The sequence below is a fragment of the Sminthopsis crassicaudata genome, chromosome X (genome assembly GCF_048593235.1).
Source record: "Sminthopsis crassicaudata isolate SCR6 chromosome X, ASM4859323v1, whole genome shotgun sequence".
Taxonomy (NCBI): domain Eukaryota; kingdom Metazoa; phylum Chordata; class Mammalia; order Dasyuromorphia; family Dasyuridae; genus Sminthopsis; species Sminthopsis crassicaudata.
The window spans coordinates 35,377,429-35,402,782 of NC_133623.1; the positions used below are offsets into that span (position 1 = coordinate 35,377,429).

Consider the following 25,354-nt stretch of genomic DNA (forward strand, 5'->3'; position numbering starts at 1 on the left):
GCTCTCCTGATGAGAATTCAGGGGGTTTGATGAGTTTTTCCTTGACTTATTGTTTTTCCCTCCCTTTTTATCTTTTGTTCCTTCTTTTCTGTCTTTGCTCCCTCCCTATTTCCCCATTTATAATATCTTACATCTGCTAAATATCCCTTACATTCTCTCTCTCTTTTTTTCTTGTCTCACCATCTTTTTGGATCTTACCTCATACAAGTGAGGTACACTGGGTAAGTTATTAGTAAGTTATATACAACAATAGTTCCTCTACTTTTTCCCTCAGTGACCTCTTTAACCATGAAATTTTTTATTGAAACTTTCTATTTTCAAAACTTAGGCAAGTACAATTGTATATTTTCCTGTGCCACAATATTTACTTACCAGGCCCCAAACACATTCTGTCTAAAAGTAAAGGAGCAAGCCACTGGGAAAAATACTGCTGAAAATCCCCATGAAAAGTTTGGATTTTAAGAGGTAAATGAGGCCAAAGAGAATAGTATGACTAGGATGTGATCCATACTTAGTTAGTATATTGGTCCTTATTGATACTTGGTATCAACTGATGAATGAGATCTAGAAGTTTAAGTAAGACTGGAATAAGGACCACTGCATTATACTGTGCAGTCATTAATCTCTGTAGAATTGTTGCAATAATGGGACCTTACCCAATTAAACCCTAGGCCATATTCATACTCAGCAGGGCGTCCTCTGAGAAATCCCACTGAGCTTCTGTTTCTTCTAAATTAAAGTGAGAATTGCTTTCTCCAGGCTGAGCAGAAAAGAATTCGTTGAATCTTGTTGTTTTTCCTTCAATTTTAAAATTTGAATTTCCATTTTTATCCCTGCTTCCCTCATTCCTTCCTTCCTTCCTTCCTTCCTTCTTTTCTTCCTTTTTTTCCTGCCCTTTTCTTTTTCCCTTCCTGCCTCTTTTATCCTACTTCTGCTAAATGTCCCTTACTTTCTGTCTCTTTTTCTTTCCCTTGGTACCCACTTGAATTTCCTCATCAAAATGAGGTAAACTTCGTAAAAATATTAAGTTATGAACACCTAAATTCTTATATATTTTCACAAAGCGACCTTTTTGCCATAAAATATTTGTTGAAACTTTTTAGACTCAAAATATATGCAAGGAGAATGATATATTTTCCTGAAATACAATATGTACTTACAAGGCTGAAAACTTATTGTAGCCACAATTGAAGGAGCTAGCCACTGGTAAAAACACTGATGAAAACTTCCCAGCACAAGGTTAGATTCAAAAGCTAAATCAAGCTAAAGAGAACAAGATTACTTGGAGGGGACCCATACTTGCAGAAGACATTGGTACTTATTGACAACTTGGGGTGCAACTGGTGAATGAGATCTAGAATTTAAAGGAACATTAAGAGTCAGGATCATTGCAATATCCTATACAGACATTAGTCTCTGTAGCATTGTTGGAATAATGGGACATTTCCCTACTTAACATAGGGCTATCTTTGATACTCAGCAGGGGGCCACTTTCCTACTCACCAGAGTTTCCCCTGAGAATAATGTGGTCAACCTGACTTGGAGGTTCTTTTTTGTTCCCTTTTAATTAACATGAGACAAGCTTTCACTCAGCTCTGCAGATAAAAATTTAATGAATCTTGTCAGTTTTTCCTTCCATTTTTAATTTTGTCCTCCCATTTTTATTCATCCTTCTTTCTCCTTCCTTCCTTCCTTATTTCATTCCTTCCTCCCTTCCTCCCTTCGGTCACTACTTTATTTGTTCCTTCCATCCCTCCCTATGTCCCCCTTTACATCTTTCTTCTGTTAAATTTATCACTTTTTTTATTTTTCTCTGTCTCTTTTTCCTCTTATTTCATGATCCATTGCACTCTTGTTCTCATGCAACTGATATATACTTGGTCAAAATGTCACAAGTTTAAAAGAGTTTAAGTTCCTGTACATTTACCTGGCGACCATTTTTTCCTTAAAATGTTTTAGGGGACTCCAGGTTCACCATTTTATGACATTGGTATGCAAAGTAATCCATTCCCCATAGTAAAATATAATTTTTGAACCAAAATATTTACATACAAAGCCTCATGAGATTGAAAAATACAACTAAAGGAGCTAGTCCCCAGAAAAAGTATTGATGAAAATTTCCCAGCACAAGCTTGGATTTTAAAAGTTAAATCAAGTCAAAGAGAACATTATGTCTGGGATATGACCCATACTTACAGAAGTCATTGATTTGTATTGACGCTTGCTGCTCAACTGTAGAATGAGATCTAGAATGTTGGGGAAGAAAACAGGCAGGAAACTTCCATTACACCATCCAGCCATTACTCTCTATCCCATTCTAGGAAAAATGGGTCTAGCCCCCATTTTAACCCAGGGTCAGCTTTGCTACTCACCAGAGGGTCCACTGAGAGAACAATGTCTGTCAGAGACTTGGAGGATTCTCCTGATCACTTTTCAAGTAATGTGAGAATTGATTTCAGACAGCTCCCCTGATGAGAATACAATGTGTCTGATTAGTTTTTCTGATCCTTTTTAGTTTTCTCTCCCTTTTTATTTTTCATTCCTTCCTCGTTTCCCTCCCTCTTTCCCCACTTATATCCTACTTCTGCTAAATGTCCCTTCATTTCTCTTTCTTTCACTTTTTCATTCTCTCGCTATCTTTTTCAATCTCCTCATAGAAGTGAGGTACACTGTGTCAAAATTATTAGTAAGTTATATACACTTACAATTCATGTACTTTTTCCCTCAATGGCCTCTTTTGTCATTTTTTTTAAAATTTTAGCTTGCTATTTCAAAACATATGCAAGTACAGTTATATATTTTCCTTAAACACAGTACTTAATTACAAGGCTCCAAAGGTATTCTGGCCACAATTGATATAGAGCAAGCCATTGGTAAAACCATTCATGACAATTCCCAGCACAAGTTTGATTTTAAAAGCTGAATTAAGCCAAAGAGAAGATGATGAGTGGGATTTGAGCCATACTTACAGAAATACTGGTCCTTATTGACTCTTGGTGCTCAACTGAAGAATGAGATCTAGAAGTTTCAGGAAGAGATTACTCAGGATCATTGCATTATACCGTGCAGATATTAGTCTCTGTAGCATTTTTGGAACAATGGGACCTTCGCCCATTTTAACCCAAGTCCACCTTCTATACCCAGCAGGGGGTCCACTAAGTAATGCAAGGTTGACAATGACTTGGAGGTTCCTTCTGTTCCTTTTTAATTAATGTGATAAATGCTTTCTCCCAGCTATGAGAAAAGAATCAATGAATCTTGTCAGTTTTTCCATACATTTAAAAGAGTTAATTAATGATCCTGTACCTTTTCTCTTGATGACCAATTTTTTTGTAACAAATTTTATGGGACTCCAGGTTTAACATTATATGACACTGCTATGCAAAGTAATCGATGACCCTTAGTAAAACAATTTCCCAAAACACACACAGTATTTACTTACAAAGTCCCATGTGAATGATGAGCACTATTCAAGGAGCTAGTCCCCAGTAAAAGTATTGCACATACAAGGTTGGATTTTCAAAGGTAAATCAAGCCAAAGTGAACAGGATTACTTGGAGGTGACCCATACTTACAGGAGATATTGGTCATTATTGATAACTTGGGGTGCAACTGGTGAATGAGATCTAGAATTTAAAGGAACAGAGAAGTCAGAATCATTGCATTATGCTGTGCAGACATTAGTCTCTGTAGTATTTATGGAATAAAGGGCCTTTTCCCTAATCAACTTAGGACCACCTTTGATACTCTGTAGGTGGCCAAGTTTCCAACTCACCACGGGTTCCCTTGAGAAGTATGAGGTCGACAATGACTTGGAGGTTCTTTCTGATCCTTTTTAATTAACAAGACACATGCTTTCTCACCTGGCTCTTCAGATAAGAATTTAAAGAATTTTATCAGTTCTTCATTCCATTTTTAAATACGTACTTGTTTTTCTTCATACTTCATTCCTTGCTTCTTTATACCTTCCTTCTACCCTGCCTTCCCTCCTTCCTTTTCTTCCTTCCATCCATCCTTTCTTCCCTCCGTGCTTGTTTGATGCTTCTATTCTTACCTAAATCTTCCATTACATCCTTCTTTTATTAAATGTCCCTTTTCATTTATCTCTGTCTCTTTTAACCCCATCTCATGATCCATTGCACTCTGTTTCATATACAATTGATACACAGTTGCTCAAAATATTGCAAATTTTAAAGATTTTAACTTCCTGTTTTATCCCGTGGTTACCCCTTTTCCTTAAAAAGTTTTAGGGGACTCCAGGATTGGCATTACATGAAATCAGTATCCAAAGTATTGAATCAATGCCCCATAATAAAATAAAATTTCTCAAAACACAATATTTACTTACAAAGCCCCATCTGAATGATGAATAGAATTTAAGGAGCCAGTCCCCAGTAAAATTATTGATGAAAATTTCCTATTACAAGCTTGGATTTTAAAAGCTAAATCAAGCCTGAGAGAATAGGAAGAGTGGGATGTGACCCATACTTACAGAAGGCATTGATTTGTATTGACACTTGCTGCTCAACTGTAGACTGAGATCTAGAATGTTGGGGAAGAGAGCAGGCAGGATCCTTCTGTTAAACCAAGCAGCCATTATTCTCTATCCCATTTTAGAAAAAATGGACCTATCCCCCATTTTAACCCAGGGTCAGCTTTCCTACTCACCAGAGGATCCATTAAATGATCAGTGGCTGTCAGTGATGTGGAGGCTTCTCCTGATCATTTTTGGATTACCATGAGAATTGATTTCACCCCGCTCTCCTGATGACAATTCAATGTTTCTAGTCAGTTTTCCTTAGCTTTTTATTTTCCCTCCTTTTTTAGCCTTCCTTCTTTCTTTCCTTCCTTTCTATCTTTTTCCCCTCCATCTTTCCCCACTTATACCCTACTTCTGCTAAATGTCCTTTGGTTCCTGCTCTTTTCTTATTCTCTCGCTATCCTTTTGGATCTCCTCTCATAGAAGTGAGGTATAGTGGGTCAAAATATTATAAAGTTACATACACCTACAATTCCTGTCCTTTTCCCCAGTGACCTCTAACGATAAAATTTTTTCATTGAAGCCTTTCATTCTCAAAACATATTCAAGGAGAACTATAAATTTTCCTCCACCACAATGTTTACTTGTGTGGCCCCAAAATTATTCTGTCCCCAGTTGTAACAACACACAACTGATAATAAACATTGCTGAAAACTTCCCAGCACAAGGTTGCATTTTAAAAAATAAATCAAGCCACAGGGAACAGTATGACAGGGATGTGACCCCTACTTAGAGAGGATATTGGTCCTCATTGACACTTGATGCTCAACTGATGAATGAGATCTAGAAGTTTAAGGAAGACTGGAATCAGGACCACTGCATTATCCTGTGCAGATATCAATCTCTTTAGCATTTTTGGAATAATGGGACCTTCCCCTATTTCAACAGGGGCCACCTTTTATATTTAGCAGGGTGTCCACTGAGAAATCCCAGGTTGACAGTGACTTGGAGGTTCTTTCTGTTCCTTTTGAATTAATGGGAGAACTACTTTCTCAAAGCTAAGCAGAAAAGAATTCATTGAATCTTGTTCATTTTTCCTTCCATTTTAAAATCTGACTTTCCATTTTTATCCTTGCTTCCCTCCTTCCTTTTTTCCTTCCTTTCTTCCTTTCTTCTGCCCTTCTTTTCTCTTCCATTCTTGCCTCTTTTATCTTAATTCTGCTAAATGTCCCTTTTCTGTCTCTCTTTTTCATTCCCTTGATACCCATTTTTAATTTCCTCATCGAAATGAGGTAAACTTGGTAAAAATATTAAGTTATGAACACCTAAAATTCTTATACATGTTCACATAGTGACCTTTTTGCCATAAAATATTTGTGTAAACATTTAAGATTCAAAATATATACAAGGAGAATTATATATTTTCCTGAATCATAATATTTACTTACAAGGCCAAAAACTCATTGTAGCCACAACTGAAGGAGCTCGCTGTTGGTAAAACCACTGATAAAAACTTCCCAGCAGAAGGTTGGATTTAAAAGGTAAATCCAGCTAAAGAGAACAGGATCACTTGGATGTGACCATACTTACAGAAGATCTTGGTCCTTATTGACAACTTGGGGTGCAACTGGTGAATGAGATCTAGAATTTAAAGGAACAGAAGAGTCAGGATCATTGCAATGTCCTGTACAAACATTAGTCTCTATAGCATTGTTGGAATAATGGGCGTTTTCCCTACTTAGCATAGAGCTACCTTTGATACTCAGCAAGGGGCCTCCATTCCTATTCACCAGGGGTTCCCCTGAGAATTATGAGGTTGACCATGACCTGCAAGTTCTTTCTCTTCCTTTTTAATTAACATGAGACATGCTTTTACCCAATCCTACAGATAGTAATTCAAAGAATTGTCAGTTTTTCCTTCTATTTTTAAATTTGGCCTTCCCTTTTAATCTTTCCTTCTTCCCTTTCTTCCTTCATTTCCACCTTCTTTGCTTCCTTCCTTCTTTCCTTTCCTCCTTTTTGGTTTGTGTTTGTTCCTTCCATCCCTCCTTATGACACACTTTACATTCTTTTTCTATTACATGTCCTTCTTCACTTTTCTCTGTCCCTTATTCTCTTTCTCACTATCCATTTCATTCTTTTTTCTCATAGAACTTACATATACTTGTTCAAAATATTGCATGTTTTAAATTGTTCAAATAATTTAAACTATTTTCCCCCGGTGATCCCTTTTTTCTTAAAAAGTTTTAGGGGACTCCAGGATTGTGATCATGTGAAATCGGTATGAAAAATCATCAATGCCATATAATAAAATAAAATTTCCCAAAACACAATATTTACTTACAAAGCCCCATGTCAATGATGAATAGAATTTAAGGAGCCAGTCCCCAGTAAAAGTATTGACGAAAATTTCCTCTTACAAGCTTGGATTTTAAAAGCTAAATCAAGCCTGAGAGAACAGGATGAGTGGTATTACCCATAGTTACAGAAGTCATTGATTCTTATTGACACTTGCTGCTCAACTGTAGACTGAGATCTAGAATGTTGGGGAAGAGAGCAGGCAGGATCCTTCCATTACACTGTCCAGCCATTACTCTCTATCCCATTTTAGCAATTAATGGACTTATCCCCCATTTTAACCAAGGGCCAGTTTTCCTACTCACCAGAGGGTTCACTGAGAGATCAGTGGATATCAGTGACTTGGAGGCTTCTCCTGATCATTTTTGGGTTAATGAGAGAATGGATTTCACTCAGCTCTCCTGATGAGAATTCAAGGGGTCTAGTGAGTTTTTCCTTCACTTATTGTTTTTCCCTCCCTTTGTATCTTTTGTTCCTTCTTTGCTTCCTTCTTTTGAATCTTTCCTCCTTCCCTCTTTCCCCCCCCCTATAATATCCTACTTCTGCTAAATATTCATTGCTTTCTCTTTTTTATTTTCTCGCTATTCTTTTGTATCTCTTCTCATAGAAGCGAGGTACATGGGGTGAAAATATTAGTAAGCTATATACCACAACAGTTCCTCTACTTTTTCCCTCAGTGACCTCTTTAAGCATGGAATGTTTTATTGAAGCTTTCTACTTTCAAAATAGAGTCAAGCACAATTTTATATTTGCCTGTGCCACAATATTTACTTACCAAACCCCAAACGCATTCTGGATAAAACTGAAGGAACATGCCACTGGTAAAAAACATTCATGAAAATTCCCATGACAAGATTCGATTTTAAATGGTAAGTCAAGCCAAAGAGAACAGTATGACTGGGATGTGACCCCTACTTAGAGAGGATATTGGTTCTTATTGATACTTGTGCTCAACTAATGAATGAGATCTAGAAGTTTAAGGAAGACTGGAGTCAGGACCACTGCATTATACTGTGCAGACATTAATCCCTGTAGAATTTTTGGAATATGGGAACTTCCCCCATTTCACCAGGGGCCACCTTTCATACTCAGCAGGGTGTCCACTGAGAAATCCCAGGTTGACTGTGACTTGGAGGTTCTTTCTGTTCCTTTTAAATTAATGGGAGAACTGTTTTCTTTTGCCTATACAGAAAATAATTAATTGAATCTTTTTGGTTTTTCCTTCGATTTTAAAATTTGACTTTATTTTTATCCTTGCTTCCCTCCTTCTTTAACTCCTTCCTTTTTTTCCCTTTCTTCCTTCCTTCTTTTATCTTCCCTTCTTCCATCTTTCATCCTATTTCTGCTAAATTTCCCTTATTTTCTGTCTCCCTTTTTCATTCTCTTGCTACCCATTTCACTTTTGTCATCAAAATGAGGTAAGCTTAGTAAAAATATTAAAATATGAACACCAAAAATTCTTATACATGTTCACATAGTGACCTTATTTGCTATAGAATTTTACTGAAGCTTTTAAGTTTCAAAATATATCCAAGGAGAATTATATATTTTCCTGAATCACAACCTTTAGTTACAAGGCCAAAAACTCATTGTAGCCACAATTGAAGGAGCTAGCCAATGGTAAAAACACTGCTGAAAACTTCCCAGCAGAAGGTTGGATTTAAAAAGTAAATCAAGCTAAAGAGAATAGGATTACTTGGATGTAACCACACTTACCTAAGATGTTGGTCATTATTGACAACTTGTGGTGCAACTGGTGAATGGGATCTAGAATTTAAAGGAACAGAAGACTCAGGATCACTGCAATATCCTTTGCAGACATTAGTCTCTGTAGCATTGTTGGAATAATGGGACATTTCCCTACTTAACATAAGGCTATCTTCGATATTCAGCAGGGGGCCACCATCCCACTCACCAGGGGTTCCCCAGAGCATTATGAGATCGACCATGACTTTCAAGTTCTTTCTATTCCTTTTTAATTAACGAGAAATGCTTTCATGTATTTCTTACATTTTTGAATATGTCCTTCACTTTTCCTTCATACTTCTTGCTTTTTCCTTTTTCCTTACTCCCTCCCTCCCTTCCTTCCTTCCTTCCTTCCTTCCTTCCTTCCTTCCTTCCTTCCTTCCTTCCTTCCTTCCTTCCTTCCTCCCTCCCTCCCTTCCTTCCTACTTTCTTTCCTTCTTTCCACCCCTCCTTTCTTTCTTCTTCCTTGCGTCCTTCTCTTTGTCCCATTACATCCTTCTTCTGCTAAATGTCCCTTTGTATTTTTCTCTTTCTCTTTGTTTCTCTGTTAGTATGCATTGCACTCTGTTTCTGATACAATTGATATATACCGTTGCTCAAAATTTTAAAGATTTTAACTTCTTCTTTTTTCTACTGGTTATCACTTTTTTCTTAAAAAGCTTTAGGGGACTCCAGGAATGCCAATATATGAAATAAGTATGCAAAGTAATCAGTGCCCTATAATAAAATACACTTTCCCCATACACAATATTTACTTAAAATACCCCATCTGAATGATGAATAGAATTTGAGGAGTCCGTCCCCAATTAAAGTATTGATGAAAATGTCCCATTACAAGCTTGGACTTTAAAAACTAAATTAAGCCAAAGAGAACAGCATGATGGGGTGTGGCCCATACTTACAGAAGGCATTGATTCTTACTGAAACTTGCTGCTCAACTGTAGAATGAGATCTAGAATGTTGGGGAAGAGAGCAGACAGGATCCTTCCATTACACTGTCCAGCCATTACTCTCTATCCCATTTTAGGAATTAATGGACCTAGTTCCCACTTTAACCCGGGGTCAGTTTTCTTACTCACCAGGGAGTCCACAGAGAGATCAGTGGCTGTCAGTGATTGGAGGCTTCTCCTGATCATTTTTCGATTAATGAGAAAATGGATTTCACTCAGCTCTCCTGATGAGAATTCAAGGGGTCTGGTGAGTTTTTCCTTCCCTCTTTTTTTCCCCCTCACTTTGTATCTTTCATTCCTTCCTTGCTTCCTTCTTTTCTATCTTTCATCCCTCCCTCTTTCCCCACTTATATCGTACTTCTGCTAAATATCCCTTGCTTTCTTTACATTTCTCTTTTTCTTTCTCTCATTATTTGTTTGGATTTCTCTCCAAAGAAATGAAATATACTGGGCCAAAATATTAGTAAATTATAAATAATGACAGTTACTCTACATTTCCCTCAGTGACCTCTTTATCCATGAAATTTTTTGTTGTAGCTTTCTATTTTCAAAACAAAGGCAAGTACAATTGTATATTTTCCTGCTCCACAATATTTACTTACCAGGCCCCAAACGCATTCTGCCTAAAAGTGAAGGAGCAAGCCATTGGGAAAAATACTGATGAAAATTCCCATGAAAAGTTTGGATTTTAAAAGGTAAATGAGTGCAAAGAGAACAGTATGACTATGATGTGACCCAATGTTAGAGAGGATATTGGTTCTTATTGATACTTGGTACTGAACTGATGAATGAGATCTAAAAGTTTAAGAACAATGAAATCAGGACCATTGCATTATACTGTGCAGACATTAATCTCTGTAGAGTTGTTGCAATAATGGGACCTTCCCCCAGTGTAATGCAGGGCCACCTTTCATACTCAGCAGGGGGTCCACTGAGAAATCCCATGTTGACAATGAATTGGAGATTCTTCCCTTTTAAATTAATGTGAGAACTGCTTTTTTCCAGTTATGTACAAAGAGACCAGGATTACTTGGATGTAACCCATACTTACAGAAGATCTTAGTCATTATTGATAGTTGGGGTGCAACTGGTGAATAAGATCTAGAATTTAAAGTAACAGAAGAGTCAGGATCATTGCAATATCCTTGGCAGACATTAGTCTCTGTAGCATTGTTGGAATAACGGGCCTTTTCCCTATTTACCATAGGGCTACTTTTGATACTCAACAGGGGGCCACTTTTCCCACACCAGGGGTTCCCCTGAGAAGTATGAGGTCGACCATGACTTGCAAGTTCTCTTTCTTCCTTTTTAACTAACATGACACAGGCTTTCCCGCAACTCTACAAATAGTAACTCAAAAACTCATGTCAGTTTTTCCTTCTATTTTTAAATTTGGCCTTCCTTTTTAATCCTTGCTTCCTCCCTTTCTTCCTTCAATTCTTCCTTCTTTGCCTCCTTCCTTTCTTCCTTTATGGTTTGTTCCTTCTATCCGTTTTATTATGCACTTTACATTCTTTTTCTATTACATGTCCTTTTAACTTTTCTCTGTCTCATTCTCTCTCTCACTGTCCATTTCATTCTTTTTCTTATAGAACTTACATGTACTTGTTCAAAATATTACACGTTTTATATTGTTCAAATTGTTTAAACTGTTTTCTCACCATGACCCCTATTTTCTTAAAAAGTTTTACGGGACTCCATGATTTCCATTATGCGAAATTGGTAGGAAAAGTCATCAATGCCCTCTAATAAAATAAAATTTCCCAAAACACAATATTTACTTACAAAGCCCCAGGTCAATGATGAATAGAATTTAAGGAGCCAGTCCCCAGTAAAATATATTGATGAAAATGTCCCATTACAAGCTTGGACTTTAAAACCTAAATCATGCCAGAGAGAAAAGGTGGAGTGGGATATGACCCATACTTACAGAAGGCATTGATTCTTATTGACACTTGCTGCTCAACTGTAGACTGAGATCTAGAATGTTGGGGAAGAAAACAGGCAGGAAACTTCCATTACACCGTCCAGCCATTACTCTCTCCCATTTTAGGAATTAATGGACCTAGCCCCCATCTTAACCAAGGGTCAGTTTTCCTTCTCTCCAGGGGGTCCACTGAGAGATCAGCGGCTGTCAGTGTCTTGGAGGCTTCTCCTGATCATTATTGAATTAACGTGAGTATTGATTCACCCTGCTCTCCTGAGAATTCACTGTTTCCGGTCAGATTTTCCTTTGATTTTTATTTTTCCCTCCTTATTTATCCTTCCTTCTTTCCTTTCTGTCTTTCCTCCCTCCCTCTTTCCCTACTTATATCCCACTTCTGCTAAATTTCCTTTGGTTTCTCTCTTTCTCTTTTTCTGTCTCTCCCTATACTTTTGGATCTCTTCTCATAGAAGTGAGGTACACTGGGTCAAAATATTAGCAAGTTATATACACCTACAGTTCCTGTCCTTTTCCCCCAGTGATCTCTTTAACCATAAAATATTTTTATTGAAGCATTTCATTCTGAAAACATATGCAAGGACAATTACAAATTTTTCTGCACTTCAATAATTACTTACAAGTTTCCAAAGCTATTGTGGCCCCAGTTGTAGGACCAAACAACTGATAATAAAAATTGATGAAAACATCCCAGCACCAGGTTGGATTTTAAAAGTTAAATAAATCATACCAAAGAGTAGGAGAAGAGGATGGCTGGGATGTGAGCTGTACTTACAGAGGATATTGTTCCTTCCTTTCAGTTAGTGCTCAACTGTTGAATGAGATCTAGAAGTTTGGAAGAGATTAGTCAGGACTATTGCACTGTACTGTGCACATGTTAATGTCTGTAGCATTTTTGGAATAATGGGCCCTTCACCCATTTAAACCCAATTCCACCTTATATACCCAGCAGGGGGCCACCATTCCTACTCTCCAGGGGGTCCCCTAAGATATACAAGATTGACAATGATTGCTGGTACTTTCTTTTCTGTCATATTTATTGTGAGAGTTGCTTTCACGGCTAAGAAGAAAATATTTCAATGAATCTTCTTAGTTTTTCCTTCCATTTTTAAATTTATCTTTCCCTTTGTATGTTTCCTTCTTCCTTCTTTCCTTCCTTCCTTTTTTCTATCCTTCCCTTCTTTCATGCTTGTTCCTTCTAACCCTCCCTATGGCCCCCATTACATCCTCCTTCTGATATGTGTCCCTTTTTATGTTTCTGCCTCTTTTTCCTTCTCTCTTGTTGTCCATTTCACTATTTTTCTCATACAAGTAGTATTTATTTGATGAAAATATTACAAGTTTTAAAGAGTTAATCGTCCTGCAACTTTTATCCCAGGTGACCCCTCTTTTCTTAAAAATTGTTAGCATACTCCAGGTTTACCATTATAAGAAATTATATGCAAATGATTTAATGCCTGATAGTAAAATATATTTTCCTGAAATACATCATTTACTTACAAAGCCGCATACGCATGCTGAGCTCAAGTTAAGGAGTTTGCCGCCACAACCAGTAAATATACTGATGAAAATGTCCATGTACAAGGTTGGATTTCAAAAGATAAATCAAGTCAAGGAGAAGAGGATGATTCTGATGTGACCCATACTTACAAACTTGGTACTTTTATTGACACTTGGTGCTCAACTGGTCAATGAGATCTAGAATTTAAAGGAACAGAGGAGTCAGGACCATGACATTATACTGTGCAGACACCAGTTCCTATAGCTTTTTGGGAATAGTGGGACTTTTCCCCATTTTACACCAGGGCCATCTGTGATACTCAACAGGGGGCCATCTTTCCTACTCACCAGGGGTGCCCCTGAGAATTATGAGGTTGACCATGACTTGCAACTTTTTTCTCTTCCCTTTGCTTTTGATTTGCTTTCATGCTATTCTACAGATAGTTATTCAAAGAATCATGTCAGTTTTTCCTTCCATTTTTAAATTTGGCCTTCCCTTTTAATCCTTCCTTCCTCCCTTTCTTCCTTCACTTCTTCCTTCTTTACTTCCTTTCTTCTTTTTCGGTTTGTTCCTTCCATCTTTCTTTATGACCCACTTTACATCCTTTTTCTATTATATGTCCCTTTTTATTTTTCTCTGTCTCTTTTAACCCCCTCTCGTGACACTTTTTATCTTTCTTTTTCTCCTTCCTTTCTTCCATCCTTCCTTCCTTTCTTGCTTCCTTCCTTCCTTCCCTCCTTTCTTGTTTGTTTCTTGCACCCTTACCTTTGTCCCCATTACATCCTTCTTCTGCTAAGTGTCCCTTTGTATTTTTCTCTGTCTCTTTGTTTCTCTGTTAGCATCCATTGCACTTTCTTTCTCATACAATTGTTATATACAACTGCTCAATATATTACAAATTTTAATGATTTAACTTCCTGTTTTTCCCCTGGTGACAACTTTTTTCTTAAAAAGTTTTAGGGGCTCCAGGTTTACCATTATATGAAATCAGTATGCAAAGTAATCAATGCCCCATAATAAAATGCACTTTCCACAAATCAGTAATTTACTTGCAAAGCCCCATCTCAATGATGAATAGAATTTAAGGAGCCCGTCCCCAGTAAAAGTATTGATGAAAATGTCCCATTACAAGCTTGGACTTTAAAAACTAAATTAAGCCAAAGAGAACAGCATGGTGGGGTGTGGCCCATACTTACAGAAGGCATTGATTCTTACTGACACGTGCTGCTCAACTGTAGAATGAGATCTAAAATGTTGGGAAAGAGAGCAGGCAGGATCCTTCCATTACACTGTCCAGCCATTATTCCCTATCCCATTTTAGCAATTAATGTGCCTATCCCCCATTTTGATCCAGGGTCAGATTTCCTACTCACCAGGGGGTCCATGGAGAGATCAGTCGCTGTCAGTGATTGGAGGCTTCTCCTGATCATTTTTGGATTAATGAGAGAATGGATTTCACTGAGCTCTCTTGACGAAAATTCCATGAGTATGGTCAGTTTTTCCTACTCTTTTTACTTTTCCTTCCTTATTTTTCTTTCCTTCTTTCCTTCAGGCTTTCCCTCCTACCTTACTTTTCTCCTCTCTTCTTCGTTTTTTCCATCCCTTCATAAGTCCCTCATTTCATCCTCCTCCTGCTAAATATCCCTTTTAATTTTTCTCTCTTTTTCCTTCTCTCTCTTGTGATCCATTTCATTCTTTTTCTTATAAAACTGATATATACTTGATCAAAATATTACATGTTTTAAAGAGTTAAGCTTCGTGTACTTTTTTCCCCTGGTCTCCTCTTTTGTCCCAAAAATTTTAAAGGCATCCTAGGAATAGTGTGGTATAACATTGGTATTCAAAGGAAACAATGCCTCATAGTAAAATGTAATTTCCCTAATCATAACATTTACTTACAAGGCCCCATAGTTATCTTGGTAAAAAATATTGATGAAAATGTCCTAGGACAAGGTTGGATTTTAAAAGGTCAATCTAGTAAAAGAAAAGAGGATGACTGGGATGTGACCCATACTTACAGACGGTCTTGGTCCTTATTGACACTTGGTGCTCTAGTGGTGAATGAGATCTAGAAGTTTAAGGAACAGAGGAGTCAGGATCATTGCATTATACTGTCCAGACATTAATGTCCATCTCATTTTTAGAAAAATGGAACTTGCCCCCATTTTTACTCAGGGCCACCTTTCCTACTCAGCAGGGGGTCCAATGGGAGCTATCAGGTTGGTAGTGACTTGGATATTCTCACTGACCATTTTTTCATTAACATGAGAAATGCATTCACCCAGCTCCACTGATGAGAATTCAACAAGTCATCAGTTTTCCCTTGCATTTTTATTTTTCTTTCCCTTTTTATCCTTCCTTCCTTTTCTTCCTTCATTCCTTCCTTCCCTCCATCTCTCTTTCTCCCCTTACATCCTCCTTCTGTTGAGTGTCCTGTGTTTTTTTTTTCCTCTTAACCTTTTTTCATTCTCAATCACTATCCATTTCATTCTCCTTCCCATAGTAATGACATATACTTGAACAAAATATTAGTAAAGGCCTAAGCTTCTTGTATTTTCCCCCTGGTGACCTCTTTTGTCTTAAAAATTTTAAGGGGACCCCAGGTATACTATTATATCAAATGGATAGGGGAAATAAAAATAAGTGATAGAAAAATGTAGTTCCCGGAAGCACAACCTTTACTAACAAGACTCCATGTAAGTAAAGATGTGGTTCTGGGAACTACATGCTGACCACAGTTTAAGTAGGTAGCACAGATAAAAGCATGGATGAAAACTTCTTAGTAGAAACTTGGATTTTAAAGTGTAAATGAAGCCAATGAGAGCAGAATTACTGTGATGTGACCATACTTCCTGAAGCCATCGCTTCTTATTGGCATTTGGTGTTCAAAAGCAGAATTAGACCTAGAATGTTGGGGAAGAGAACAGGTAGAATCACTGCATTATACTGTCCAGACATTAGTCTCCATCCCATTTTAGGACAAAGTGGCCTTTCCGCCATTTGAAGGCAGGGCTACCTACCTTTCCCACTCTCCAGGGGGTCTATTGAGAGATTGGTGGCTGGCAGTGACTTGGAGATTCCCACTTATCATTTTTTCATTAATCTGAGAATTGCTTTCATTCAGATCTACTGATGTGAATTCAATGTTTCTTGTCACTTTCCCCTTTTTAAAATTTTGCCTTCCCTTTTAATCCTTTCTTCCTTCTTCCTTCCTCCTTTCCCTCCCTCCCTCTCTCTATACTTACATCATTCTTCTGCTGAATGGTTCTTGTTTCTTTCTCTTTTCCTTTTTATTCTCTCTTGCTATCCATATCTCTCTCCTTACAGAAGTGATGTACACTTGGTCAAAATATCAGTATGTTTTAGACACTTAAGCTTCTTATACTTTTCCCCCTGCTATACCAGGTATACCAGGATCCCAGGTATATCATTATATAAAATGGGTTTGCAAAGCAAACAGTGCATGATAGTAAAATATAATTTCCCAAACCACAACATTTCCTCACAAGGCCTATATGCATGCCAACAAAAATTTAAGGATCTAGCTACTGGTAAAAACATTGATGAAAACTTCCTAGAAGGTGGTTGGATTTTAAAAAGTGAATCAAGCCAAAGAGAATATGATTATTGGGATGTGACCCATACTTACAGAAGGCATTAATTCTTATTGACACTTGCTGCTCAACTGTAGACTGTGATCTAGAATGTTGGGGAAAAGAGCAGGCAGGATCCTTCCATCACACAGTCCAGCCATTACTCATCCCATTTTAGCAATTAATGGTCCTAGCCCCCATTTTAATCCAGGGTCAGCTTTCCTACTCACCAGAGGCTCCACTGAGAGATCCCAGGTTGACATATTCCCACTGACCATTTTTTCTTTAACATGAGAAGTGATTTCACACGGCTCTGCTGATGAAAAGTAAGTGAGTCTTGTCAGTTTTTCCTTTTTTATTTTTCCTTCCCTTTTCTCCCTTCCTTCTTTCCTCCTTGCACTCCTTGCCTGCCTTCCTTCCTTCCTTCCTATTGTCTTTCCCTCTTTTCCCCTTACATCCTTCTGCTAAATGTCCCTTGTTTTTTTTCTCTCTTTTTCATTCTCTCTCGCCATTGATTTCACTCTCTTCAGAGAAGTGATGTATACTTGATCAAAATGTTAGTACATTTTAAAGACCTAAGCTTCTTATACGTTTTTCTCCTGGTGACCTCTTTTGTCTTACCACTATATAAAATGGGTATGCAAAGGAAACAATGCATGATAGTAAAATATAATTTCCCAAACCACAACCTTTACTTACAAAGCCCCATATACATGGTGAGCACGGTTTAAGGAGCGAGTCACTGGTAAAAGTACTGATGAAAACTTCCCAGCAAAAGGTTGGATTTTAAAAGGTAAATCAAGCCAAAGCCTGATGACTAAGGTGTGACCCATACTTACACTGGTCTTTATTGACACTTGGTGCTCAACTGGTGAATGTGATCTAGAATGTTGGGGAAGAGAGAAGTCAGGATCATTGGACTATAATGTCCAGATATTAGTTTCTATCCCATGGTCCTTTGCCCCATTTTACCCTGGGACAGCTTTTCTACTCACCATTTTCTTAAACACACGAGCCAATGCAGTAGAAATTTATTCTGGTACGATATATGCTTCATGAAGCTAACTAGACTTACCCCTTTAAGTGACCAGTACTTTCCATAATTCTTTCAAGGTATTCTAGAATCTTGGGGAAGAGAAGTCAAAACAATTAACTTAACTGAACAATGTCTACCTTCTAACCCATTTTGGAATAAAGGGCCCTTTTTAGGATCCCAGCCTGGAGCCCCTTTTGTCACTCACCAGGGGGTCCAGTGAGAGATCACAGGCTGGCACTGACTTGGCTGAAGCATCTGCCTGGTCTGTTTTTTACCTGAGATGGGTGTCCACTCAGGCCACTTGATGTCAATTCAATGTGTTCTCCCACATTCATTGTCTTTCCTCTTTCTTCATCTTTGCTCTCTCTCTCCCTCCTTTCTCTATTGTTTTTTCTTTTTTCTTCCCCTCTTCCTTTCTCTCTCCCCTCCTTTTTTATCAATACCTTCTATTTCACTACTACACTTTCTACACAATTAATCTTGTACAAAGGGAGGATCATCAAAAAGACTGTTCCTGAAAAGAAGGAGAGATATTTGGCTGCCACGTTTTGGAGGTGGAACCTTTCCTGAGACTGAGTTCCCCCAGGCCTGGTACCTTGATCTCACTGAGTGACCATGTCACTGGTTCTCTCTTAACTTGCCTTCTTTCTCTCCTCCCTTTCTCTTGTCCCCTTTCTCCCGTTCCCACTCTTCCCTCCACTTTCTCTTTTGTACTTTCTCTCCCGTCCTTCCTTTTCCTCCCTCACTTTTCCTCTTTGTTCCCCTGTTATGGTCTATCCTCCCAATCAAATTACTCATACAAGGTTAAGAAGGTAGGAAGATGTGTGGTTGGTGACTTGAATTCACTGGGTCCTCTCATCCCTCTGTCCCTCCTTCCCACTGTGTCTATTCTTCCATCTCTCTTTCCTACTCACCAGAGGGTTTCACTGATTGATCCCTCGCTGTGACTGGTCCCTCGCTGGCAATGGCAGCTGTCCCATTGGCCTGTTCTTTCATTAACCTCAGAAGGAAGTCATAGATTTCTCTCCCCTTCTCATATCTTTCACCTCATTTCTCCCTCTCTTCTTTCCTTTCTCTCCACCTGTCTCTCTTCAACTCTTCCCTCTCAATCTGTTTCACTTCTTTCTCCCTCTCTCCTATCCTTCTCTACTCTCCTCTTCCCTCCTCTCTTCATCAGTTTCCTTCCTCCCTCCCTCTCACCTCCTCCATTTCTATCTCCCCCCTTGTGTCTGGCTGTCTCTTCTCCTTCCCTCCTTGCCCATTTCTCTGTCTCTTCTAGCTCCTTTCCCTCTTCCTCTTAGACTGTGACTTACACAAGGTCCCAGAGTATCAAGCTGAATAGTTAACACTGATGACTGGGCTTCAGAAGGGACTTGTAGCATCGGAGAGCTGGATGAGTCTGGCAAGTTCTGTCCTTAGTGATGGTAACCATCAACACCTGCCCTTTGTGACAGGTACTGGAATGTTTTCTAGAATCTTGAGAGAGAGAGAGAGAATTCAAGGCCGTTGGCTTATCCCTCCCTGAATACTCTCTTTCCCACTTTGAGAAAAATGGATCATTTTGCAGTATTATAGTACAGTTCCCCTTTTCTGCTCCCCCAGGGGTTTCAATGATTGATCTTTGCTGTGATCGATCCCTCCCTGTCAGTGATATAACTGTCCAATAGGCCCATTCTTTCATTAATCTGAGGTCATATCTTTCTCTCTCCCTCTCATCTGTTCCCCCTCCTCTCTCCTCTCCCTCGCTTCCTTCCTCTACCTCCACCTGTGAACATTCAGTCTCTCTGACTTTATTTTTATCTGTCTGTCTCTCTCCCCCTCTCCCTCTGACTCTCTGTGAATCCCCCACTTCACTTTTCTTACTGTTATACAAAGTGACTCAAAGTCATGTCTATCCCTGTCTTCTCTCCCTCTTCTTTTGTCCCATTCTTTCTTTTTCTCTCTCTTCCTCACGTCTTCTTATCCCCCCTCTCTCTTCCTCTTTTCCCCCACTCTCTTCTACCATGCCCTCACTTTCTTTATCCCTTTATCTCTCTTTGTCCCTCATCACACTGCCTCCCTCTAGTCTGTCTCCCACTTCTTCCTTCTGCCCCCTCTTCCATTTAGTATCCTCTAACTCTTATACAGTTGTGTTCTCCAGCGTCACAAAGGTGGTAACACCAAGGACTGATAACACTGATGAAAAGGAAGGGAATTCAGTTCACCCAGGTTTAGTGACTTGAATTCCCAGAGTCCTTTGAGGAGCGTTCTCTGACTGTGTCTCTCTGTTACCTCCCTCTCTCCCACTTTTGTCTTCCCCCCTTTTCTCCCTCTCTTGCTCTCACCATTCCACTCTGTCTTCCCCTGCTTCCTTTCCCACCACCATTTCTCTCTTCTTTCCTCCATATCTCTCTTTCATACTCTCCCTCATGTCTTTCTTTGCCCCCTCCCTTTCTTGATCAGGATCTTCTTATATCTGTCTTACTACACTGTGTACATCTTTTGCCTCTCCTGTAGAAAGGGGAGTAGCAATATAAAGAGAGTGCAAGAAAATATTTGGCAGTACCTAAACTAAAATTGGAACAATACAGAGAAGATTAGGATGGATCCTACACTGAGGATGACATCAAAATTTGTGAAGCATTCCATATTATTTTAGAAGTCAAAAACATTTTAAAATCAATTTTTAAAACTGTCTTAAAATTAGTAAAAAGAAAATGTTTTTAAATAAGAAAGGGGGAAAAGCCACAGAACTGGAAATGATTATAATCATAAATCCATTACTTCATTCAGTGTCCCTCATTTTACCGAAAAAGAAACTGAGGCTCAGAAAGAGGATGTACCAGATATCAGGTCTTAAAGACAACCCCGAGGGTTAACGATAACAGTGACAAAAGGCTTCGTGTAGAACCCAGCTTCTCAATCTGTGGACCTTGTAACTGAATGTGGGGGTTGAGAAATTACAATTCATTTGATTCACAGACCTATTTCGATACCACTGATCGTATCCCACTGAAAAGCTACCTCCAAAGTCCCTTTTACCATATAAGGTCACAAACCCCTCCTCCCAGACTGACCTCACTGCCAGGGATTTTGTGATGTCACTGATTATGATGCCTTTCCCTGGGTGTATTTATAGGGGCAGCCCGAGCTGGTGTTCACACAACCACCTTGTCCCTGCTAGGGACTGGAGCTAGAGCCTCCCTCCCTCTCTCCACCCAGCCAGAGGTGATGTCTCACCGAGTCCTTAGACTGACTACAGAGTTTCTCTTTTGCGCTTATGGTCACCTGTTTCTTTTTCAGACCCTCTGGGATGAAGATTTGCCACCATGCTGCTAAATCTCTTGGCAGCCATAGACATTATTTACAACTATGTGTGCACCATTGCTGTTCGAGTTTCCAACTTCTTCCAAACAAACCTCGAACTGATCCCCGTTCTGGCCCAGGATATCTATTCTAAGGTACTAATCCCTACCCTTTGTTCCCTATGGTAGACATTATTTATAATTGGGCCCCACATTATTATTTTGCTTCTCAGAGCTTGGGGGTTTCATGACACATTCTAAGACACCTGAGATATCAGCAACTAAAGCCACTAGTTAATGGGATGCTGCTCTTTTTTCGGCAGGACAACGGTTATGAAGCACTCCTAAAGGCCACACTGTACATCGTGCTCTTCATCTTGTTCATGATACGTCTGCGCAAGCTCTGGGCTAGGATTCACCACGTGGCCAGGATACTGAGACAATTATGGCAGATGTGGTTCTGGGGAAGAAACATTCATCGGTGGGCCAGAAACCCCAGGCATCGGCATCGCCATATCGAGGCTTTCAGATTACGCTGGCGGAGGGCTTCTCCAGTCCGGGCACTCCAGCTTTTACAAATCAACCGAGCCGAACAAAATTTACAGCAGTTTCAAGTCAACCCAGCTGAACCTCACTTCCCGAGCCTCCCTAATTATAACATCCAGCAGAGGCCACAGCGGGAATGGGAGCGAGAGCAGCAGGGAGAACAGCAGCGAGAACATCACCGCCATCATCACCACCATCACCGTCACCACCATCATCGTCGTCGTCAGAATTGTGAGCACACTACCCAGCCGGCCATTTTCCATCAGAGCCCTCCTCGTACCCGTGCCATCACTAGCCACATCATCCAGGTTCCGAACACCAGAATCAGATTCCATCGTAACATTAATGCACGGATTACATCCACCAACAGCAGGAAGCTAGTGAGAGTGAAGAGGAGACAGGCTATTCAGTCACCAAGACAAGTTATTCAGTCACCAAGACAAGCTATTCAATCACCAAGACAGGCCAAGCAAGCACCAAAGCAGAATGTGGATCTCCAACAGCAAATCAGGAACATCTGTGTGCTCACAATAATGATGTTCTCTGTCTACTGCATATACCTGTACCTTCAAGTCATCAAATAGAGTGGTCCTGGGTGAAACAATTCAAACTTTTGCTGGGGCATCTTATTTTAGTTTGGAGGTTGCTAGAGTGTCATCCCATTTGACTGAGAACCTCCCACCTCTTCAATTCCAAATGAAAAGAGTCACTGGGTGCCAATAAAAACTTCCCTGAATTCCTGCTAGTGTTGAAAAATGTTCTTTTGCATCTCTCATTGAATTAGATTTGTGCCGCACAATAGGAGGGAGTAGTGGTTGTACTTTGCCAAATGAAGAGACATTGGGGAGGGGTCCTCTCTGGGGAAGAAGGGGACTCCAGAGAAGATTTATGGAGAGGGCACAAAGGTGGGGGCTGTTTATGAAGGTGGGGTGAATGTCACTACCCAAAGGGGTGTGTCCCCTGGAGGGAGGGGGCACATCATGGATGCATTTGTAATGATAAGGTTTTGTGTGACTCCCCAGGGTGGGGTGTCCCCACTAAAGAATATGGTTATGTCTCTGAGATGGACCCCTGCTGGGGAAGGAGATTATAGACTAGACTTTATAGAGAAAGGAGTACAAAGTGGGCCTGTGAGGGTTGTGAAAGAGGGCTTATAGAATAGGCCAGGGTCACATAGTGGGCCTCTTTATAAAGATGGGCCTTCATATGACTCACCATGGTGGTTTGTCACGGATCTATAGCATTGTTATGTTTCTATGTTGGACCCCTCCTGTGGAGGTAGTCAAGATAAGGACTTCAGAGAATAAAATGGGCCTAAAAGGTTTATGAAGATGGGTTAATGGAGGGAGGGGGGCACAAAGTGGGTCTTACTAGGTTATAAAGATGGGGTTTCATTTGACTTGCCAGGGAGATGTATCCTGTCTCTAGGACTGTTATGTTTGAGATGAACCCCTGTTGGGGAGGGGTTTTTAAGACAAGACTTTGTGAAGGGAGTACAAAGTGGGCCTAATAAAGCTATGGAGATGAGGTTACATGGGACTCCTCAGGGTGGTACATCCAGTCTCTAGGAATATGTGTATAGCTTGGACGGCCACCTCCCAGTCCAAAAGATGTTAAAGATTCCTTGACTGAACTGAGCAAGTGGAGGGAGCACAGTTCTTTTCCCTCAAAACAAACATGAAGCGGGATTGCATTGCCCAGGTCCCAACGGCCAGATGTTTTTGGTGATCCCCAAAGGCCAGGTGCTTGACTTAGGTGCCTAATTTCAGTCCCATATCTCATCAGGGGTTGACTGATATTTAAATGGGACAGGGCATAGTCTGAATCTGGGTGCTCAGATTTTTCGCCCAAAGAAACACACTCACTTCCTCCTGTAGTCTTGAGGCACAGCTGAAGAAAACAATGGGCAAAGGGTGGGGGGAGGGAGATAGGGACTACTGAGGAGTCCCCCTAGAGTCTTCCTTGGGAAAAAGTTTCCCTTGGTTTCCAGATTGAAAAGTCAAAGTCCTCTTCTTCCTCATACCTCTCAGTTGCCACCCTGGCCCTAACACTGTCCCTTTATATCACTAAGTATTCTTTACCCCATCAAAGTATTCCTATACCATATATAGTTTTGTTCCTATTGTATGCAATGCCCTATCCACTGGGTGTGTGCCATGTGGTTTGAAGATGACAAGCACCACATGAGATTTCTAAAGTAAAGCAAGGTACAATGTAGAAGATGGAAAGCATTTTAAGCATGTCACTCACACTCTAAGCATGTCCCTTAAGGGGCATGGAGAGTTAATGGAGAGAGCTTTAAAGACTAGGAAACTACTTGGGTTGGCAGAAGGTCCTTAGGGGACACACCCAAACTCCTTAGAGCTGGTGCACAGAGTTTTTGTGGAACTGCATTGGATGGGGCAGTGGAAAGAATTGGAGGGAGGGGAAGATCAGTTTCACTGCCCCCCCTTCTCCTCCCCCACTTGAGAGTTCCTTAAGATTCTGTTTGGCCCCACTCTTGATTTTTTATGCTACTGACCACCCGGTTGTGTTCTCTCTCCGTCCCCTTTCAGTGTTGCCCCAAGAGGCGACGGTCTGCAAAGAAACCAATTCAAACTTTTTATGGTTTTAATCTGCTCAGTCCTGGGTGCCCCTCCTTTAATGGCCACATGGGTGGGACAGTTTAACTGCCAGACTTCTAAACATCCTTCTACCGTGTTATAGAATGTTTTAAAGCTGGAAGGTATTGCAGGGTTCCATCTAATGCTCCCCTTCATTTTGTAGTTGGGGAATCGGAGTCAGTCGAGGGCTTTTACTATCAAGCACAGGACATCAAAATACACTTGGTGTCATTGTGTCAAAAATGGGGCTTCAAATGCAGGGAATTCTACAAAGTGCTCCTTACTTCTCCCAATGCTCTGGCCCTAAGTGGTTTCATTTGGGATTCTGTGCCAGCAAGTTTAGAAGCTCCCTACTTTCAAAATCAGGGAACTTCCTGAATCCATTCCATTGCCATTGCCTGCCATGCTGCAATTCCTGAATAAACAAAGACTTGTGGAAACAGAAAACCCTCCCATCCTCCCCCAGAAACACGTAAGTTTTCAAAAAATGACTTCGCCGACAAACTCCACTACTAGAGGTGGGTGTTTGGAGGGCCAACTTAAAATCTTTAAAAACAAACAAAGGAGAAAACATCAAGATTTTAAGGCAAAGTACAAGCAGGTGATGATGGTGCCCAGATGGATGTGCTGTCAGCCTTCTGGAGCACTCTCTGATCCCTCGTTCTTTTCCCCACTCTCACTATTCTGGTAATTCTGCTGGTAGTTCCGTGGAGGACCCCTACGACGTGGATAACGTCTGTAATGGTTATGGTCGGCTGCATATTTACTGCCTTGCACTGGAACACCACCAGGGCCTGTAACATTAGCTGCCTCCGCACCCTTTTCTCTTTCAACATCATCAAACTCCACAGTCTCTCCATCTCCTACACTACAAAGGTATTTCCTGGGGTTATTCTTCTTTATGGCAGTCTGGTGTACAAATACATCTTCCTTGGTGTCATTCCTGTTGATGAAACCATAGCCATTTCTTACATTGAACCATTTTACTGTTCCCAAAACCTTTGTTGCGATGACCTTCTTGTCCACGCCGGCGGGGACTACTATGATCAAATTCTTGGAATGGGAGAGAAGAGGGGGCAGGTAGAAGGAATTTGTGATACAAAATAAGGAAAACATATCTTGGCGTGAACATCCTCAATGGAAGGACCAGGAGGTTTTCTGGGCTTAGACAGGGGCTGGCCATAGCTTTGACATGCGTACTACTCTCCAGGTTTTGAGTACTCACTTTCAAAGACAAAACGGATGAGTCCAACTAGTCAGATTTCTCACTTGAAGTACAAATGTGTATACCCCTAATTGTAATTAGAGTTGTTCC

At 40.0% G+C, this 25,354-nt stretch overlaps 1 protein-coding gene, 1 long non-coding RNA gene and 1 pseudogene across 3 annotated transcripts; 2 read left to right on the forward strand and 1 right to left on the reverse strand.

The window, feature by feature from the left end:
• Window positions 1-1,195: 1,195 nt before the first annotated feature.
• LOC141548460 (uncharacterized) lies at window positions 1,196-19,180 on the reverse strand. Of its 2 annotated transcripts, XR_012483960.1 has the most exons (25): window positions 18,920-19,180; window positions 17,812-18,120; window positions 17,410-17,695; window positions 16,801-16,883; window positions 16,627-16,676; window positions 14,996-15,045; window positions 14,351-14,399; window positions 14,174-14,223; window positions 13,127-13,174; window positions 12,252-12,301; window positions 11,465-11,514; window positions 10,586-10,635; window positions 9,664-9,758; window positions 9,487-9,536; window positions 8,555-8,605; window positions 6,071-6,121; window positions 4,669-4,764; window positions 4,493-4,542; window positions 3,776-3,869; window positions 3,576-3,626; window positions 2,970-3,018; window positions 2,373-2,468; window positions 2,197-2,246; window positions 1,504-1,595; window positions 1,196-1,263 (listed from the first exon to the last, which is right to left on the reverse strand). It is a non-coding gene; the product is annotated as an uncharacterized LOC141548460 (long non-coding RNA). The 2 variants fall into 2 exon arrangements; XR_012483959.1 differs by lacking the exon at window positions 3,776-3,869.
• Window positions 19,181-20,127: 947 nt separating this feature from the next.
• On the forward strand, window positions 20,128-20,240 carry LOC141549269 (U6 spliceosomal RNA; annotated as a pseudogene).
• A 665-nt stretch (window positions 20,241-20,905) lies between these two features.
• Window positions 20,906-22,020, forward strand: LOC141549008 (uncharacterized). Its single transcript, XM_074278370.1, has 2 exons — window positions 20,906-21,046; window positions 21,214-22,020. The coding sequence occupies exons 1-2, from the start codon at window positions 20,915-20,917 to the stop codon at window positions 22,018-22,020; spliced, it is 939 nt and encodes a 312-aa protein (XP_074134471.1). The 5' UTR covers window positions 20,906-20,914.
• Window positions 22,021-25,354: the final 3,334 nt, after the last annotated feature.